The following is a 20,559-nucleotide window of genomic DNA, read 5'->3' on the forward strand; positions in this document are numbered from 1 at the left end:
AAATCTTTACTTTTTAGGACCCTTTTATTTACATACAACTTTTCACAATTAACACTTTCCACAAGTAGTGTAACTCCTAGTAACAATGCACTGAGAACTTTCTTCTCGTTATTCTATGTATGCATACATTTCATTTTTGCCAGAGATTTGGTGATTAAGGAAGACCAAAAACATTGTGAACTATCACTAGACAAGAAACCTGCCACAGAAGCTATTTGCTCTTCCATCTCATAATTAATTGTCTAATGTCTGCAGCCTCCTTTTTCTTACAGCACACATTAGTATCCAAATGGAGTTTTTTTCCTCTCTCAGAACAGTAAGTTTCTAATATCACAGCCACAATACCCACGTGAAGGCAAGAAAGGTAATGTAATATAATGCTGCGAGAAGCATTCTAAGGAGCCTGTTGGGTCAGCAGATAACAAGATTTCCCGGATGTGGATAAATACCAAAAATTCGGCAAATGAAACCAACGCAGTTGCTTCAGTGAATGATATTTAAGAACAAGCACATCATCAGCAACACCAAATCAAACTGTGCAATGTAGTTCTATTCAACACTTGAATAAGGCAGACTTCTAGCAATCCTGTTCATCTTAACATTATAGTTGCCCCACTCTACATGTAAAGAACTTCCCAGAAAATGCACGTTCTGCTTCAAGCACTACCTTTGAAAACCTCAAAATGCAAATGCTATACATTCATAAACCTTGTAATGACTTCCAGTTCAATGAACTTCTGTGTAAATAATAACTAAGCTACTTGCTTTACACAGTTGCAATTTTAAATGGATGTACTCAGTTAAGAAGATGTCAATGCACAGTTAGTTTAAAAAACTTCTAATGAAAAAGAGATACAACTGTACTGTTCAAGCATAAAAAAAAAAATCCCCTCTGTGTTTCTTAGGAATAGGTAACTCACGCGTAGTGTAAAATACCGGATGCCCAAACCATATATGCTCGCTAAACCAGTGTTTCCTTGAACAGTTTTTCTTTTGACTAATTTAAGGGCATTACAGATACCTGGAGACGTCATATCACTACACGGACAGGAGGACGTTCAGTGCTTCAGAAACACTCGCTACCGCCTTGCACATTAACCTGCCTGTCCTGAGAATAGCACAGAGCATTTCTGTCCTGAAAAGTCTGTTAATTTTTACGCTCCAGTTCCACCTTTTGCCAAAGCAGATAAAGCAACTCTAACAAGATCAGACAATTACCCTTCCCCAGCTCTCGCCCACCTCGCGGGCGAAGAAGCTCGGCCCCCCGCCGGCCCGGGCCACACGGCCTCCTCCCCTCTACCTGTTCTGAGGGCGGCCCGGCGCCGCCGGCAGATCGCCCCTTCCCCTCCCCGGCTGAGGAGCCGTGGGCACCTGGCGGCGCCGGCGAGCCCCGCCCCGCGCTCCCGCCGCTCCCCCGCCGGTACCTGTGGCCCCGCCGCCTCCGCCGCGGCTCCCGCGGGTGCTGCCCCGCCTGCGCCGCCCCTCCTGCGCCGCCCCGCCTGCGCCTCGGGGCCGCCGCGGCCGCCCCGGGCCGGGCCCGACCCTTCCGCCAGCGCTTCCGGGAGCGCGGCCCCCGCCCCGTGACGTCACTCCCCGCTGGCCGGTGACGTCACACACGGCAGGCGCGGCGCGTCCTTTGTCCGCGCCCGCGCGCCCAACGCGCCTGCGCGCCGCGGTGAGGGCGCGGCCTCGCCAGCCCCGTTTTAGTTTCGGTTTCGCAAGATCACGGCGCTGGCTGAGGCGGGAGGAGCGCCGAGATCGCGGGGGCCAACTGGGGCTCATCTCCTTCAGCCACACCGCGGCACCGGGTGTCACGTCCAGTCTTGCCTTAAAAACCTTCCGCGACGGCGACTGCAGCGCCTCCCTGGGCAGCCCGTTCCAGTGCCGACACCCGCCGAAGAAATCCTTCCTCGTGTCCCAGCCGAGCCTCCCCTGGCGCACCTTCAGCCACGTCCTCTGGTTCTGTCCATTGAGGAGACCGACCCCCAGCTGGCCCTGCCCTCCCTTGCAGAGTCACTGGAGTAACAGGATCAGCCTTCTGCTGACGGGGCCACGCGGACACGAGCTCAGGATGCGGCCCCGATCAGCAACGGGACCAAACGGAGCCACGCAGAAATTAATAACTCCAGCTCTTCCCCTCAAATAAGATATTATCGCCTTATTTATCACCTTTCAAACCTCCCTGCACTCTCTACCTCAGCCTAAGTAATTTTTTTCCCAGCTCTGAGCCAGGAAAACAAACCACTTGCTGTGGTTTGTTTTAGATATAAAGAAGTAAGGTTCTAAAGGAGATGACTCACTAGGCATAAAAGTGGTTGAAATTTGGTAAATTACATCCTTTCAGCTGCCAGAGGAGAAATGAAAAAGACATAAAGCTGCTCAGTAAATACAGACAGAACGAACTGAGAGTGTGTGGGTGGGGGGATGTGACAACAATACACACCATGAGGAATGAATCTGACCTCTTACTAATTGGATGAGAAAATTTTCTAGCTTTTAAATTGGAGGGGCAAAATAAATTCCTCCTATTTTTCTGTGTACTGCCCTTCACACATTCACCACAAGAGGTGCATGCAGTCCTATTTAATACATAATATATAAATGAATGTGATGGGTCCTTCCAATACCTGAATTTGTGAATCATTTTTTGTTCAGCTATGTGTGAATGTTGTAGGCTTACACTAACAGACACTGCACTATCCAAAGTGAAACACAAAGCTGATAATTTTTTCTTTAGGACTAGAACTTAAAAATACTTCCCTTGTGAAAACACCTTTTTTATGAGTTGCCAGGCTGAGCACCCGATGTCCATGATGATGTCATTAAGACAGGGAAATGAAAGTTAAGTTCATAAAGCACAGAACTGTTAGGGTTGGACCTATGGAGATCATTCCCCTGTCAAGGCAGGGTCACCTCAAGCAGGTGACACAAAACGTGTGTGAACGATGTAGTAACTAAAGCTGGAACATTTAAAGGTTAGAAATAGTAAAAAATTATGTAGCTATGTATTTCAGTCGTAAGTACCAAAAAGCAAAAAAAAAAAAAAAATTTCTTTACATACTGTGAAAGGAAAATGAAAATAAGCTAAAAAGGAGAAAAGCAAAGTACAATTACCAACCCCTAAGTAGCAGTGGAAGAAAATCTACTGGATTGCCCCATAGTGATTTTTTTTTTTTGTCATTGCTACTAGGTGGTCAATTTGGTTTTTAACTGCTTGGAAGAGATAACTTGGTAAGATCTGTGAAAAGAGATGTCTCAAGAGTAGTAAAGGGTTGCATCATTGGACATTCTTTTCAAGATGAGTTGGCATTTTTTAATGGAAGCACATCACTGGTGAAATAGACACCCAAGGGACAAAAAAGTATTTTTAAAGCTAAGTAAACTTAGTATAATTGAAAGGCTCTGCAGGATGATATACTTGCATTTATCTCTAATGCTAGTAATATACCAAGAAATACCAGTTCCTTCTTACAAGTACCTTTCCCTAAATGCTGTGCTCAGTTAAAGAAACTCATTCAGCTTTTATTTAATACTTTAAAGCAAAAATCAAAAAAATTACAAACATGAAACAAATGGTGCCCTGACTCACACACTATGGTTTAAAAGCTCCCACCACCAAAACAACAATTATTTTTAAATAAATCTCAATTCTAATCACTTTGCTACGCCAGGTAAAATGGGAAATGTATTTTATACCTGTGCAGTTTTAGATTTCTCTGTAAGACAAGAAGCACTGCTTTTGGTGCTACAAAATAAGACAAGTTCTTAGTTCTACCAATAATGTTCTCAACAATGACACATCCCTCTTAATGCAGTGAGCCCACACATGAAAAATCTTAGACTTTGGTTTCCTGCTGATGTCACTGAACATGAATTCAAGATTCTCATGTGCCAAGTCAACAAAATCAAGTAATTGGGGTGGAAGCCTGGGAATTGTTTTCATTAAGATTGCAGCATTCCTTTAGCATGTGTGGTGTAGAGCTTTTCTCATGCTGTGGTCCATAAAATGACAATTGGGCTTGTGGAGAAACTACTGTAAAATATATGTAGATTGCAAGTCAAATATGGACCTTTTTATTTCCTCTAAAATGCAAAAACCAGTTATGTGCAATCAGGCAAAAAGTAGTAAATTATTTTGCTGTAATATGCCTGTTGATTAACTCAAAGACATGTCAAACTATTTTAAATGCATCCCTTTAATAAAGTTTCTAAATTACAAAAAGGCCCAACAATTAATAAATTTGTAGATAAATCAATTTAATCCTGCTTTTAATGTAATTTAAATTACATTTACAGCAAAATGAACAGGTGGTATATCTCAGTAATGGCAGAATAAATCAAAACCCAATTTTCAAAGTAATTCACAGTGGAACCCGTGACCAAACTGACACAAGAATGTAGGCATATGTGAATACAAGCACGGAGTGATAGGGGACTGCAATTGTACCCTAGTACAGATTACTTTCAGGAAGCATTACTTACGATTTTAAAGAAGTATCTCAATATACACAAACCCTTTGGAAAAAAACCAACAAACCAAATCAGTGGGCATCCAGAGGATAATGACCAAAAACTCAGAGTCCCAATGGACATCAGTGACAAGCTGAGTCCCACAGGGATCTGGATCAGGACCAATGTTATCCAATACCTTCATTACTGAACAGATGAAGGGATCGAGTGCACCCTCATCAAATTTCCCGATGACACCAAGCTGAGTGATGTGGTTGACACTCCTGAAGGACAGGATGCCATCCAGAAGGACTGGACAAGAGGACTGTTTATTGTTTTTCCAACTCGTTATTTTAATCAAGGAATCAACAGCAATTTCCTATAAAATCCAAGTCAGACAGCTTCACACATTCTTACAGAAAAATCAACATCCTTACCAAATAAACCTGACACCTAAGGGAAAAATACGTCTTTTAGACAGACCCAAACCCACATTAATTATTTTTTTCTTAGTAGTTCTACTTTACTAAAATTTACAGTTGGAAGTTCTTCCTCAATTGGTGCAGAATAAACCCCAATAAGAAAGATTGTTTTCTTTCACCACCTCTAAATATGCAAAAAAGAACATTCCTCGTAATTCCTCTATTAATATGGAGGTTGGGTGCCAAACAATCACTCTGCTGAAATTTATACCAGATAAGCTGCCACATTCCTACCTATTACCCTGCCCCAAACCACCTAGCAAACAGATTTTCCAACAAGATTTAAACCAGTTTTAATTATCGTGATAAAATTTTTGAAATAAAACTAAGGGAAGACAATCAGTGTAACACAAGAAATGGTCTTCCATGTAATGACTCATATAAGGGGAATGGTTAAGTTGGTGAACTAGGATAGCTCTGAAATGAAATTTCCCCCACCCTTTCTTCACTAAACAATCTTCCACTGAAGAGTACACCAGGCCCCCAAAAGAAAAAAAAAAAGCAGTGAATACTGTTGAATATAGCTAAGCAGATAATCAAGTGGAAATTTAAAATAATGTTGGCTATGTTGGATAGCATGTGAGATCAGTAAGGTGAACCAGTAACCAAATCTAGGGTGGTACCAAAAAAAAAAAAAATTAAACTAAAAAACTAAACCACATCAAAGAAACACTTAACCCCCTCCAAAAAAACCCAACAATAAAACAACTACACATAAACACTAAAAAAAAAGAAAAATCAAACAAAAAACCCCAAACAAAAAACCACCCCAAAAAGCCCCCCCCAAAAAACCCTAAAACTCTCACAAAACAAAACAAATAAAGAAACAAAAAAATCCCCACAAAACTGGAGGAAGGAGAGTGAGACAAGGAAAACAAGATAATAAGGCAGTAGATCAGTAAAAGCAACTCTTTCTGAAAACAACTCTAGCTCTAGGATAAGCTAGAACAACTATAAAATTAACTTGCTCCAGAATTTCAAAGCACAATGATTAGTGCACTTATTAAGGCAGTGTCATACAGGTTGCATTTCACTTCCCAAGAAAAATTATTTAGAATTTTACCAATACTTGCCCATTTCCAGGCATGTCAAGCCAAGAAGTTAGTTTACTATGATGTGTTGTATTTGCATACAATGTAAAGAAAACATTACATGTTGAACTAAAGTTAATCAACATTTACAGATAATAAAACTTAACGTAAAACCATCAGCAGCCAGCCTCACCAGCAGTTCAATGTCAAAACTATTCCTTTCTGTATGCCACAATTACAGTAGTGATCCAGGTATCACTGAACATTGAGTACCCAGTACTCTACTGACCCCAAGCAAACTCATCTGCAAATGTGCCAAAAAAAATGGTTAGGGAAACGCATGCACACAAATATTCTGAAGGTGCACCACTGAACAAAAAATTCCAGTCTGTAAAATACAGCTTCTGTGAACAAAGGGGAAAAAAAGAAAAAAGGGAAAAATAGAAAGAAAATAAAGCTTTGAGCATTTAGCTAAATCAGAATCTAAAGTCAGAAGAAATGAGACATCCTACCTTATCTAGAAATTGGCAAAACAATTGCTGTTATTTATTAACTGATGGTGTCAATATGGAATATCACAAATATTTAGAACAGCAAAGGAATAGAAACAAAAATAAAAATACTAAAGACAAATTTTTCATTAACTACCTAAAAGATTGTCTAAAGAAAAATATATATCTTATTATGTTAGAAGCAGTTAAAAAAAAAAAAACCTCTTAAAATTGACTGCTATATCTGCAAAACAGTACATCTTTGTGTAGTAAAAGCAATATATAAAAACCCTGCAATGCATATGCATCTTGTGAATGAAACATTCACATAAATCTCACCTTGTCACTGTCATCAGTACAAATGTGATCTTGATGGATTGAGTGGCATTGAAACGATGTACCAATACTACCTGGAAAACAAGGAGGGAAGGAAGAAAAAAATAACTAAAATGATAACCCAATTTCTGTGAACACAAAAAAATAAAGATAAATTTAGCAACCTTTCTTTTCTCCAAGATTTAGTTGCCAAACAGCTAGGTTTGATAACAGAATAAGCATCAGAGAGACATTTTACAAGTGTGCCAATGTCTTCACATATATTTTTTAAGACGTTTTAACAGAATAAAATTATAGCTAGTTCTTCAATCTAAAACAAACAAATGCAGAAAAGTACATATGCAAATATACAAATAAGGAGAAGCTATACAATTCAAGTTTATTTACTATACTACAGAACATTTGCAGCACCCTGGGTAACCACAAACCAGCTGTCTCATTCCACCAATACATTAAGAATAAAAAAGGAAAATTCCAAGGTCAAAGTTTTAATTGAGTCCAGATTTCTTATAATGAGATTTCTGCCTGCTTAATGTTTCTATACAAGTTTCTTTATGCCTAGGAATAAAAGGAACAGTACATCCCTACAAAGGTTTACCCCAGTCCTGAAATTTCAGTCCAAGGAATATATGAAAGCTTCTTTCTGACTTATTACTTCAGAAAAAAGATTGTTTTTCCACAGGAGTCATTGTACTGGCTTGAACAGCAGTAGAGCATGATCTTACTATGTATTTTTTGTAGGAAGGTAAGGCAAAGAAGAAATCACTATGCAGTTAAAGTTTCAATGTTAAAAGGGAAAAAAGATCCAGTTTTAAACTGTTAGGAATATGCAGTGCTCCCCCCTCCCACTTGATTTAGAATTTGTTTTAAAATGTAAACTACAAGTGTTTCACTACAAACACTCCACATATTTTTTTTTAATTGGAATCAGTAGAAGCCCAAATGCAACCTACACAACCCAGAAGAACACACTGTTAAAGGGAAAGTTTGATATCTTTCTGCCCATTACCCCAGAGGAAGAACTGATATAAAATATAACCTCTTGAATTGGTTTAAAATAAGGAAATAGGCAACAAAAACTAATTAAGTTAAGCCAAATTACAATAAATACCACTTTTAAAATATAAACTTTTTTTTCAGGTATCTATGCATGTGGATAATGAATTTCCAGAGGTGAAATTCCTAAAACTTACTCCCTAACAAATTAAAACTCATAAATGTGGACCATGCATTACAGGCTACTTTATATGCTTTACAGAAGGCTTTGATCACACAAACCATCACAATTACGAGCTAACTTTTTTTTTTTAGCTATAAAGGACACCAGCAGTAGCAACACAGTTCCAATAGCAGAGCTTCCAGTTAGTGCAATATGAGACAGCAATCTAGCTCGGGTTTTATCTACATGTTTCAGTGAAACTCAACTAAGTGCAGTTAGCAGAGAATATGGCAATGTTTTTTTTCTCTTTACAGGATTATTCATGACCTTTATGACATGTTCGTTTCATTTTTGTACCCTACAGTACAAAAGCAAGACATGACACAATTCCTAACTGCAAAAAGTGAAGGCATGACACACTGCTGCTGCCTTGCACCAGTGAGCTGGCTGACCTCATCAACAGCCTCACCAAAAGCTGTCTTCAGGAAAGGGTTTACACTAAAGACAGCATTGATAATTTAGTCCCTTGAATGGGGCCAACAGAAGTAACAGACCTGAAGATACTGACACAGCAGTCATGACAGTGCAATCTATAATGCTGGGTTACATGGTCAGGAAATCCTGTAGGACTTTTCTGATCTTAAAAATATTACACATATATATATACACACACACACATAAAATATAAAAGCAGTTTTTAATAAGTGAGTTATTATGTTTTTAAAGCATTTTCTTTCTGACAGATTGCACTGAGACAAACCTGAAGACCTTTCACCCACCTGCAAGGAAGATCAGAGTCAGAATCTCAAAAGATGACCTCAGCAGCTCTCTAGTCTGTGTCAAAGACTTTTCAACTGTTGTTTAACCATAAAGATGCCAGAGGACTGAAAGGAACAAAAGGCAATTTGCATTGCACTGACTGCAGGGAATAGATACAAACTCAGTTAAACTCTCTTATCCCCAAATTTACAGGGAATTTCAGACCAACTCAAGACTAGCTACACTCCAGGGCTAGCATATCTGAGTGCTACTACAATCAAAGCTTTAATTCTGACTGAAGAATTATTTCTGCAAAGCTGACAGAGTGGGAAAAATGCCATCGAGACTTCTACATAAGAGGCAGAACGTGTCCCTGCCCACAGGACCTTCCCAAATGCACTTCCTTGCTACTGTGCTCAGGAGATGCAACTGTGAGGTCTAATGCCCATCATTTTCTCAAGCATAATCCCAGCTTGAACTTCCTCTCTCCCACAATTGAAGGCAATTTCCACACTGTGTAAGTAACAGGGCACTCTGTAACAGTTAGTTGGTTTTCTCAGACTCACAGCTTCTAAAAGCTGAGTGACAAAAGAGTAGCTTCATGCTGAGACACGACCAAAACACAGCAGGCGTACACGAAACATCAGATCAGGCATCCCTTCACCATTACCAGCATCAGGCAGGGTAGATGGTAATGCCCTGCAATTGATGGACTATATGTATATATATATAACCTCTTTACCACTGTTCAATTCTTTTTCACACTCTTCTTCAAATAAAGTGAAATACCCAGGCTAGTATTATGACTTGCACTCCAGGAAAAACATCAGCTCTTTTGGCACAGGCAAGAAGGAGTGTGCTGTGCTCCCCAGCTACCACAGGAAAGAGAGTGCTTTTCTTCTAAACCCTCATATTAAACTGAACAACAGAAAGAATCTTCAGAACTTTATGGGCTCTGTCTAACTTCTGCATTGTAATAAAAAGATAGTCAGTATCAGGTTTGAAAGGCCTGCTTCATGCTTGCCAATTTAAATCATCCAAACACACACAATGCTAGTCTAAGGGAAAAAGAAGTGTAAATTCAACTTTTTAGTTCAGTAACTTCAGAGCCACTGGAAGTATCTCATTGCTTAAATGAATAACACTGATTAATACATTCACTGACTCTCCAGCACCAGTCTCATTAGGAAATTATTTGGGTATGACACCTGCACTATTAAACCTACTTTATCCAGAGTGAAGCTGTTGAGGTCTTGCTAACTTGCATGAATCAGACAAGTCCTGGGCAAAGCATTTCATTTGCAGACTAGATTTGGAAAGTAGGAAATGCATGGAAGCAAAGTCTGAATTGCATCAAATTGAGACTCTTAATTAAAAGAGTCCCATTAAAAAACCTGTGAGTTGAATAGAGTACATATATACATGTATATATATTTATATAGATGTATATACAGTGAGATACAGCCATGGATGGCTAGTCTACTTGAAAAGATAAAAGGAAGAGAGGTTAAATTATCTGATCTAGGAACTTCAACTTCCAACAAAATAATGCAAACCTCTCCTGCAGGTTACCATCATGTGCTAGTCAACAATGTTCCTCTACCTGTGACACATTATTTAGATTTTAGGTGCTCCATCTAAATTCAAGAACCTTTCAAACTGCAAACAAGTTAATGAGTAAACAGCATGCTTTGCTGTTACAACAGAAAAGTTAGAGGTAAGTTCAATAAAAGACACAGCTACTCATGCTGGTCAAGTAAGAGCAAGGCCACAAATTAAGTATATTATAATACTTTCAAATTTTCTCCAAATCAGACCACAAAGAAGAAACATGCTACACTGTATGCTAGCTGCATATACAATGCATGCTAGGATTGCCATTTCTCCCTTCTTTCCTCCACTTCGTTTTTTATGAACCCCAACAAAATGAAATTCCCATGGATTTATAACCACTTTAACTCAGGCTGTTGAAAGAATTTATTACACTCTAGGGAGAACTAATATTTTTCAGTTGCGTGGTATGGGACACAACACTGATAATTCAAAGCAACTCCTCATCATGGAATACACCTATCTAAGATGCTGTGACAAAACTCTGGAACACATTCCAGCCAGGAAGCAGCCTAAAGTCAACAGAGAAGAAAAAAAAAAGGTAAAATGCCTCCTGAACTTCTCTCCTTCCTTTCCTCTTGCTTCCTCTACTTGTTAAGAAGTAGTCCTACTGTGCTGCACCCAGCACAGGTTTGCTGGTGTTTTCTGGGTTCTGGTGTTCCCTTTCTCACCGTGGCCCAGTCAGCCTTACTGATAAACCTGCCAGCCCCTTTTCCCCACCACAACACTTAGCCAAAGAATTCTGTCCTCAATTCCACACACCCAGTGAGAATTTATATATCTAGTAATCATCAGGAAGCATGGTAACACTCCGCAAGAAAAGCTCCCCCAGGTTTTCCTTTTTCTGCAGCTATCAGAGAAACACACAGCATCCTTACTAACTACCAAGAAATGGGATGAAAATGACACAACTGAGAGTGCAGAATGAAATCTGGACTACATTAATTGCATGTAAGTTAAGTGTATCTTCCAGTCAAACTTCTGATTGAGTGATGCCTCTCTGACATTTTCAGAGAAAAGAAGAGGAACCTAAAGGGAAGAGTTTTATTCTAAAACCTTCAAGTCTGACGTATTTTAACAATACCAGAGCTTAAAAAAAAAGAAGAGACAAACTTCCTTTTTGTACAGCAAAAAGCCTGAATATGAGACAGGCCTCAGCTTCATAAGCAAAACTCATCTATAAATCAGAACTGAAGAAAGAACTTTTAACCTGAGGTGTCTCTACTAGACTGCATAAACACTTTTACTTCAAGGACCATCTAATTTAAATTTACAGGTACAAACTGTTCACAAAATGGCCCTCATAGCAGCCACCTGAATATAAACATACTGTTTACCTTAGTGTTTAAAAATTATTTGAAAGTAGGTATCAGTGCCTGGAATTGTCAGGATGTGAGCTGAACTTTATTTGAACTATAAGGCTATGTTGTGTAAATCAAAGAGGTATTATAGTGAAACCTGGAGCTAAACATCTGAACATTAATAATAGTACAGACAAACCCAGCAGCTAAAATATTATATAAAAATAAACAGCTAGATTGTGATTTATGAACTTTAACAGCCATATTCAACATGGACTATAAAACCAGCAGAAACTCCCACCAAAACCAACCTAAGATAGCGTGAAGATGACCACATGGCAACTACTTAGTAACAAAAGATGAACTGCTGAAGAGCACAAGACCCCAGACCCTAACACTGCTGTTTGTCCAGACTCTCGCATGAGAGATGGCCAGTAAACCTACCCAATGGAGACGAGAACACAGTGTCAAAAATTTCTTTAACACTGTGCTTGCAAACACACTTATAATAATGTCCCCTTCACCTCATACCAGGAACTACTATGACCTAGCTGTTGCCCTCTTCCTTCTCCACTAACTTTAGCAGCTACACGTTTTTTAGTGAAGAGTGAGAACAGCTAAACCTCAGATGGACTGGTAACCCAACAGAGTCAACCATATGGTTTCATCCAACCCAGAGAAGTCTGGGAGAAGAAAAGAGGCCACTGCTTTGGCAGCCATCCAACTGCACCTTGCAAGGTCCAAATTCTGAAAAGATCTGCATATTTTTAAACTAAGCACATACCTGCAAAAGAATGTAAGTCACTTTCACACTATAAAGTATCTGAAGGATTCAACTCATCAGCAACATGCTTCCCACATACCCATAAGTTTTGCACCTCAAGTCAGGTATCAAGTGCAACACCAGAACATTTTTTTCATCAACTAACAATGCAGCACTACTGTACAACCAAAAATTCAATAACCATGAAATATTCTAAAATTTGTGCTTTCATATCTTTACAGTGTGCATACAAAAGCAAGGCATGTTTTCCATAGGCTTACTGACAGCTATTTGCTTTGGGGAATCATTTTTTCCTGCTTATTCAAGGAGCTGTTCAGCAAGAAATCATCTGGTGAAAAAATTTACAGTGTCAGTAAATCTTCAGGAAATCAGCTTAAAGCAGAAATACTACTATACCCATAAACACAGTACGAGTATTTTACTGGTGCTCTTAAAACTCAAAATGTCAGACACAAACTGTTATCTGAGGAGACTACACAGCTGAGCATTAACAGAATGTTAGCAGGGTGCTAAGTCTGGTTTCCAGTCATAAGTCACAACTGGAGAAAAAGAACTATTTAAACAAGTAAGGTAAAAGCACTGTCTATGTCAAATAAGCTATTTAGACCATTCCCTCTCTATTATCTTTGTATCCTCCTCATGTTTGTATTCTATGAACCAAGTTCATAAAAATCAGTTTTCAGCTGTCTCATACAAGAGTCAAACATGGAGGACTGCCAACAGATTTGGACCAGGAAGTCATTTAAGAACTTTGCAACCAAAAAAACTTGCATCAGATGACAGTTCAAGTCCCCTGGGAAAATTCACCGCTCATTCAATAGGGCACAAGCTAATGTCAAAGAATCATAGAACCATCTGGATTTTAAGGAACCTTTAAATACCATCTAGTCTATCTATCATTAGACCAGGTTGCTCAAAACACTGTTTAACCTTGCCTTTAATACTTTCTGTGATAGAAATGAAGGATTGCACCAACCCAGGGGCAGGACCTTGGACTAAGCCTTGTTAAACTCCATGAGGTCCACAAAGATCCACTCAATACCATCTAGTGATGGATGGCATCCCTTTCATTAAGCCTATCAATTGCACCACTCAGCATGGTGCCCTCCACAAACTTGCTGAGGTTCTGCTCAATTATTTTATGCCACTGATTAAGGCATCAAAATGTATTTGTCCCAGTAAAGACCCTAAGAAACAGCAGTCATTACTGGTTTTCCCATGGATACTGAACTGTTGACTGCAATTCTTTGGACATGGCCAGCCAGCCAGTCATCCATCAAACAGTACATTCATCAGAATCTTCTCCCTCCAATTCAGCAACAACACTGTGTGGGACCATGTCAAAAGCTTTGCAAAAGTCCAGGGAGATTTCTCCAGCTGTTCTCTTGTCCAGTGATGCAGTCAGATCTCCATTACAGAAGGCTGTGAGATTAGTCAGCGTGATTTGCTCGTGGTGAAGCCCTGCTGGCTGTCTCCAGGCTCCTCCACGTCTTCCTTATGATTTGACATACCTACCAGTGGGATCTGTTCTATGATCTTGCTAGGCATAGAGGTGAGGCTGACTCATCAGTAATTTCCAGGGCCCTTCTTTTTTATCCTTTTAAAAAGCATATGTCCTAAAGAAAGCCAAAAGTGTCTGTGGGATTATTGATTGTAGATACATTAATCTGAACCATCTCAACTGCTCTAAGGACATAGAGAAATAACACCTATTATATAAACCAGCCTTTGTGTGGGGAAAGGAACAATTTTCCAAAAACTGACTTGGTCCCACAACCAGTAGATGTTTCTTAAGAGGTGATCTACATGCATACTCTGCAGATAATTCCATGCAGACAAGATGTAAAGATTCAGAAGAGATTACTCCCATGGGCATGGCAGTCAGGTACCTGAACCAAGGGAACAACACACTCACCAGTTCCTCCCTCTCTAAGCTTAGATCTTCTCCTATGAAAAAATCATTATGAGGCGATTTTCTGAAGAACTGACATAAATTTAAGTTGCATCTTGAAACATATTACCTCTGCAGCTAAAGCACAAAAACAGATTTCCTTTTAACTGCTGTACTACAGGACTCTTATAAGACCCACCTAGCAAAGAGTACTTGAGACACAAAGCTCGACACTTTAAGACACAGACATTAAAGATAAGTAATGTTCTATTTTCCATTCTGTTTCCCCGTGTACAGTAAGATTCACAGCTCCAACACTGGAATTCTCTCTGATGCATAACAAAAATAATTCATAGTTTATTAACAAGCTACGAAGAAACTACCTTTCTGCATTAAAATTCTGCAAGAGAAGGACACTATTGCTAAGGAACTCTGAACAGCATCTCCAGTTTGTGGTGTCTGGTCCCTGTGGCTGCTTTGCTTAGTAGTTAGTCACAGTTTCCTTGCTGTTCCCTGAAGGCTGTTTCATCAGGATTGCTTCTGTGCAAGCACAGTCCAGTAAAGGATGCTTGCACCGTTTATATGCACATTTAATGCCATTCCAGAGAGAATGATGACATCCATTTATACATAGAGTGAGGTGAAACTCACCACAGAAAATAGTATCTAACGGCCAAAATATAGCAGTGCCTTTTCATAAGGAGCCTCTCCTCCAGGAAGTTCAGTATCTACTTACAAAGAAGGAAACTTTTTGCCTGTTCTTGTCATCTTTCAAAAGGAGGTTAACAGCAGTACCATAAGCCCAAAAGGCATCCAAACACAGCTACTATAAAGCATATGCAAACAGCTAGAAAAGGACAGAAAACAGGTATTTCAATAACTCAAGGCTGACTTTTGCTGAAAGTAAACCAATTGTAGAACAAAGAATAAAACTGGCAAGCCACAAAGCATTTTAAAAAAGATAAAATCTTTTAATCTTGTTCTGGAATTCAGTTTTCATCCAGCACTGTGTGGGAGCTAAAGCAAGAGATGCAAATACCAAGCACAACTACATTAAAGGCCCTGTATGAGCATAAAAGATCACACAGCTCTCCTCTACACTGTTCTATTTCCATCTTTATAGGAATTTGAATTACTGGTTGTGATAATTCAGATGACTTGAATTTCTGAGCCTCCTGAATATAAGTTATTTTTTAAAAGCTACCTGAAATTTCAAACCGTTTGTTTTTTTCTATTTGCAACTACATTATTAAACTGATTTTCTTGAAATTCATCTTCTCTTAAGAATCTCTCATTTAGTCTCTAAAAACAATCAAAGACTGCTTATACAAACTTTCTGAATGCAACAAGGGCTCTCTATGGTTTACATTTATTGTTACTAACATAAATCAGCCATCATTACCACAAAAAAACCCAAACAGGCATAGAAGCACAATTTTAACTCTAAACCTTAGCTTGTTGCCCCCTGCCTGTTTCTTTATGGTATCACTCATCAAATTTAGCATTAATTTGCACAAAGGCCATGGTTATCGTTTGGTTGGGATTTTCAGTTTTGATGAGGATTTTCTAATGAAAGCCTTAAAGTTCCCACCCAACCTAGCCTGGAGAAGATGATGCTTCAGTGCTAAAAATATTGTTGGCACCAATGCCTGTAGTCTTTCACAGATACAGGAAAGAGCAATGAAGTCCAATGTCAGTGAAATCCTAGTAACAAAGTTGTAAATGCACCTCAATTATTTATTCTTTTGCCTTCACTGCATATTCAATCTAACCATAAAGCAAAGGGTAATAAAGAGGCATTTCCAACTTAGAAACTGACCTTGCAAATATCTGTTTGAAACAAAACAAATTCTGAAAGCATAGTTAAATGTGCAAGAGAGAGCCCAAGCTTATTTGATAAAATGTGAAAACCTGAACACAATCAAAACTGGTCTAAGAGAGAATCCAGAGAAGTGAGAGTTAAGTAGTGCTCTGTTACTGTATATGAGTTCTCCACATCCTTCACCTCCCTGAAGCCTATTAAATGCTTACAACTGCAACTTAAATTAATAATCAGTAAGGAGTGACTTGCCTCAACAAAATTGGAAAGTTAACTTATATTTGACAGGCCATGAAATAACTTTTTTCTTTCTTCCTGTCTTTCTTGGTTTTGTTCCAATAAGCAAACATTTGTTCCAGTCTTGTTTCAAAGAAAACTATGTTAACAACCAACATTTTATATCTTCTTCTCATCCATGTAGAGTATAGGGCCATCAGTAGTCAGAGACACCACACCAACTTATCAAAAAAAGCATAGAAAATGTTTACTAATATTTCTGTATCCTGAAAACCAAGCTGTGATAACATAGAAGCCACTTTGAAGGAAAGGGAGGAAGGGAACACAAGGTCAACAAAACACCTCTTTTAACCCAGTGCTGCTTGTAGAAAATTATTATAATAGAGATTTCAGTTCCACAATATCACAGTTCTCCTCCCTTTCTGGATATATTCTGTCTCAAGCTGACAAGGCTTTTACAAAGAGAGAAACATCCCAAGGAACCTCAGCTTGGTTTATCACAAGCAGCAGTATCACTGTCATCAACAAGACAAAGCTTCTGAGAAAATATGAGAATTTGACATCTAGATATTGTCAAATGCTCAGTGTTTCTCTGGAAAAGCAGTTTTCAGAGTAACATTCAGTAAGTAAATTACATTAAGCTTTTTCTTTGCTAATTCTGTCATGGGGAATTCTTTACAACTCCTCTTTTGACTCTGGACTGATTTTGGTATTCCTTCCCCAAGATGCCTAGGCATCTCCACAATTCCCAGTCCTTGTCATCACCTATGTCCCACTGGCCCTTGTCCATGCTCCTCTATGCTCATTTCCAAAACCTTTTTCTTCTATACTGCCTGTCCTGAGGAAGGATTTCAATTGGTATATGATCCCCAGTTTTAGTTCTGATGCAAATATTAGATAATTATTACAGGCATAACCCACAGCTAAAATTACAAATAATTCAGCCAGCAGTCAGGTATGCAGAAAGCATCAGGTTCCTTGCTTTCAGTTTCCAGCCCTTCACAAATTTGGTTTCTTTTTTGATCATTTTGAGTTTTAAAGGTTCTTTAATTTAAAATGACATTCATAAGGAGAGTAAATCAGAACACTGGCAACAGGAGACTAGGCCTGTGCAAAGTTTCAAATCTGAAGAGCATATTAGGTAACTAGAAAGTTTTTAATGAAGAAATACTCTGAAAAATTTACATTTAAAACCTTTGCTCCTTGTCCTGTCACTACAAGCCTTGGCTGTAAATCTCTGTTCATCTTTCCAACTTCCTTTTGCAAGGTCACAGTAAGGTCTTTCCAGAGACTTCTCCCTCTGGACTGAAAAACCCCAACTCTCAGGCTCTCCTCAAAGGAGAGGTGCTTCAGCACTCTGACCATCACTGTGGCCCTCCTCTGGACCTGTTTCAAAAGGTCTCTGGCTGCCTTTTTGTTCTGAGGTCTCCAGAATTGGTGCAGTATTCCCACTGGGGTCTCGTAAGAGAAGAGAAGAGGGGCAAAATCACTTCCAGGATACAGTTAAACTTCCTGAGCCAAAATGTATTTCTCTCTGTCCTGGACCCTGGAGATTGCAGAATGTATCTTCTAAAGTCCTCCCAAACTTAACACAGGAAAAATCCTTCAGTTTCTCCAGCAATACCCATAGACAGAAAAACACTTCTGAAAACAACCATATACCCTAGGACAGAAGTGAAAACCTTCCAGGGTTAAATATGCTACATTTTCAGTGTAAGAAGAACACCCACACTTCCCTCTTGAGTATTGTAAATAGGGCAACTTTTCAGTATGCTTGCATCAGTCATTATTTTTGCACAATGTTGTCTTTTCTCTTTTAAAAATGGAAAATTTGGTAAATTCATATTCCACAGGCTACCAGGACTTACCAAGATCATTAAATGTTAACAGAAGCACTCTCCTGATACATATTCAACACTCAGATTAGAAATCTGTCAGCCATGGAATAAGTTAAGCTTGTAAATAGAGACAAATGTTTACATTTATTTTACGTTTGTTAGATATTATTAATAACTCTAGTAAAAAATCTCTGGAAGCTTTGATACTTCAGAACAAATGGATAATCTTGTAGCAGTACTGGTCAATAGAAAAATCTGTCTAAAGAGAGCACAGAAGACAACACTTTATTTCTCCTTCTTTTGGCACAGCCACAACAGCTCACAAGAAACAATAGTCCTGGGACCCTGGATCTGCAGGTTGCACATGGATGGTGTTGACAAGTAAAGAGTGACAGATCCATTCCCCATAAATTTGCCCAACTGTTCTCTGTCCTCTAATTTCACAACTAATTTAAACTCCACTCAGTTTTTCACTTCTGATAATCCTTGTATTTTCCAAAATCCATCTAAAGTTCTCGACAGAAAATAATCTTTTTCTCTTGGAAAGAGCACATTAACAAAATTAGCTCCAACTAACATGCTATTCTGAAATCTCTGCATGTAATATCCATCAGAAAGGTAATTTACCTTTCTGTCAAGTATCTATTCAAGCAACACCCATCTGTCTATGTTAAATATTTGAAATCAAATGGCTTAACATGACTAACATCAAAACTAACAGGATGGGTAATACCAAGAGGAAAGTTTAGCTCCTTTTGGCTCTATAAAACATGCAGGCAGTTTCTCATTAATTCACAGCATACAGAATACACATATAGAAAGATTCTTCAATCTGGAGGTCCACTGAGACTTAAATAGCCACACTTTCCCATTTTTGGATGGAACATTCTATCTGTCAGTATTTTTAAAGATAAGATTACTGAGTTCTCAGAAGAGCATTTCTATTCCAAATCCTTTCATAACAAAGGACAAAATTGCAGAACAATGAAATGCCATAGTAATACATTTTCCAGGAAAAATCATGATGGGCCAATATAAAAATTATATGCACAACCTTGATTACAATCCGTGATCCAATCAGGAGTCTTTGAACATTAGAAACCAGCAGGTAAAAATATGTAAGTTTAAATTAAGATACTGTATTTAAACTTAATCAAAACTATTTTCAAATGTACTTGAAATTAAAACCTTAAGTTGTCTAGAACAAAAATCAAAACAGAGAGTTAACGGTAGTGCTGAACTTTTAGGATCAGTCAAGCTTCTGAAGGAAGTTCTTGGCCAATCAAATGAAATCAGAGATGTTTAGGGTGTTCTTTCAAAAGTTAATGCCTTTTGTTCCTCTTCCAATTGAAAGGAGTTCAAGAGCTTGCTCATTCAAAGTTAGAAAATTTATTACAAATTGTAGGAGAAAACAGACTAATTTTTACGTATTGGAAAAAGAAGGCAAAGTGCAAGTGAATATTAATTCTACAAATGCTACATATCAAGAAAAAATTCTTAAACTTGCATCTCCCTCAAATAATTTTATTTCCATTTTCCTGATTTCTCAACGCTTCTTTATTTTCAGCATACTAACAAAACACATCTGCCTTTCAACACTGTTTTAACAAGCTTGTTGTCTAAATTTAATTTGTTTCTATTAAATAGAAGCCCAACATCAATTAAGAAATAAAATCAACTTATAAAGGAAAATAAACCGTAACATTTTCCAAAAAACTAAAACATGGAATATAAGATGCCAATAAAATGTGCAGCTATATAAATTCCTTAAATGTGCCTGTAAGTTACCTCATTTCTTCACAAAATTTAGCAAATAAGACTTCAAATGTTACATTCAATAGGATTGACTACTAAGAATCAAATTCTCTCTAGATGATTGCTCCAAAGTTAAAACTGAAAACCATAAATCAAAGAAGTATCCTAATTGGCAATTTAAATTAATCAAAACCAACCTAACTCAGTTTCCCTGTGAAGACTTTGTTCTGGCCTATGGGTTTTGCTTCAGGATTTTTCCCTCCCCCATGTTAAAGATCAGCAGAAAGCATGAACAACTTTTATGAATTCAAAAGAAACACGATGTAAGACACTAGTGTAAACATATGCTAAGTAAAACCAACAACTAAGTAAAAGACATCATAACTTGACTTACAGCACCATTTGTTTTCAAGGTATGAAGTGGCAAAGCCTAAGTAGACTGTTTCTCTGAAATGTAAAGCAACTTGCTAATTTGTTTCTGGGGCTGGGTGGTTGCTGGAAGCACTACTACAAATAAACAAAAGACCTTTGAATGGAACAATTAAGAACCCACTGTATAAATTATTTTTAAATAACTACAGGATGATTATTTAAAATGGTCTTGTAAAAATGTTTG

The 20,559-nt window shown here is 38.4% G+C and overlaps 1 protein-coding gene across 3 annotated transcripts in view; it reads right to left on the reverse strand.

Moving 5' to 3' along the window:
• RNF38 (ring finger protein 38) overlaps positions 1-20,559 on the reverse strand; it is a 105,271-nt gene that overhangs the window by 43,800 nt on the left and 40,912 nt on the right. For 2 of the 3 annotated variants that reach the window (XM_079330831.1, XM_079330832.1), the window contains one exon: positions 6,793-6,863. In XM_079330831.1, the coding sequence (XP_079186957.1) occupies positions 6,793-6,863 (71 nt within the window). Of the gene's footprint in view, positions 1-1,424; positions 1,569-6,792; positions 6,864-20,559 lie in introns of those variants that run through there. The other variant, XM_079330833.1, reaches the window with a different exon arrangement.

Source organism: Erithacus rubecula, assembly GCF_903797595.1.
Source record: "Erithacus rubecula genome assembly, contig: SUPER_Z_unloc_1, whole genome shotgun sequence".
Taxonomy (NCBI): domain Eukaryota; kingdom Metazoa; phylum Chordata; class Aves; order Passeriformes; family Muscicapidae; genus Erithacus; species Erithacus rubecula.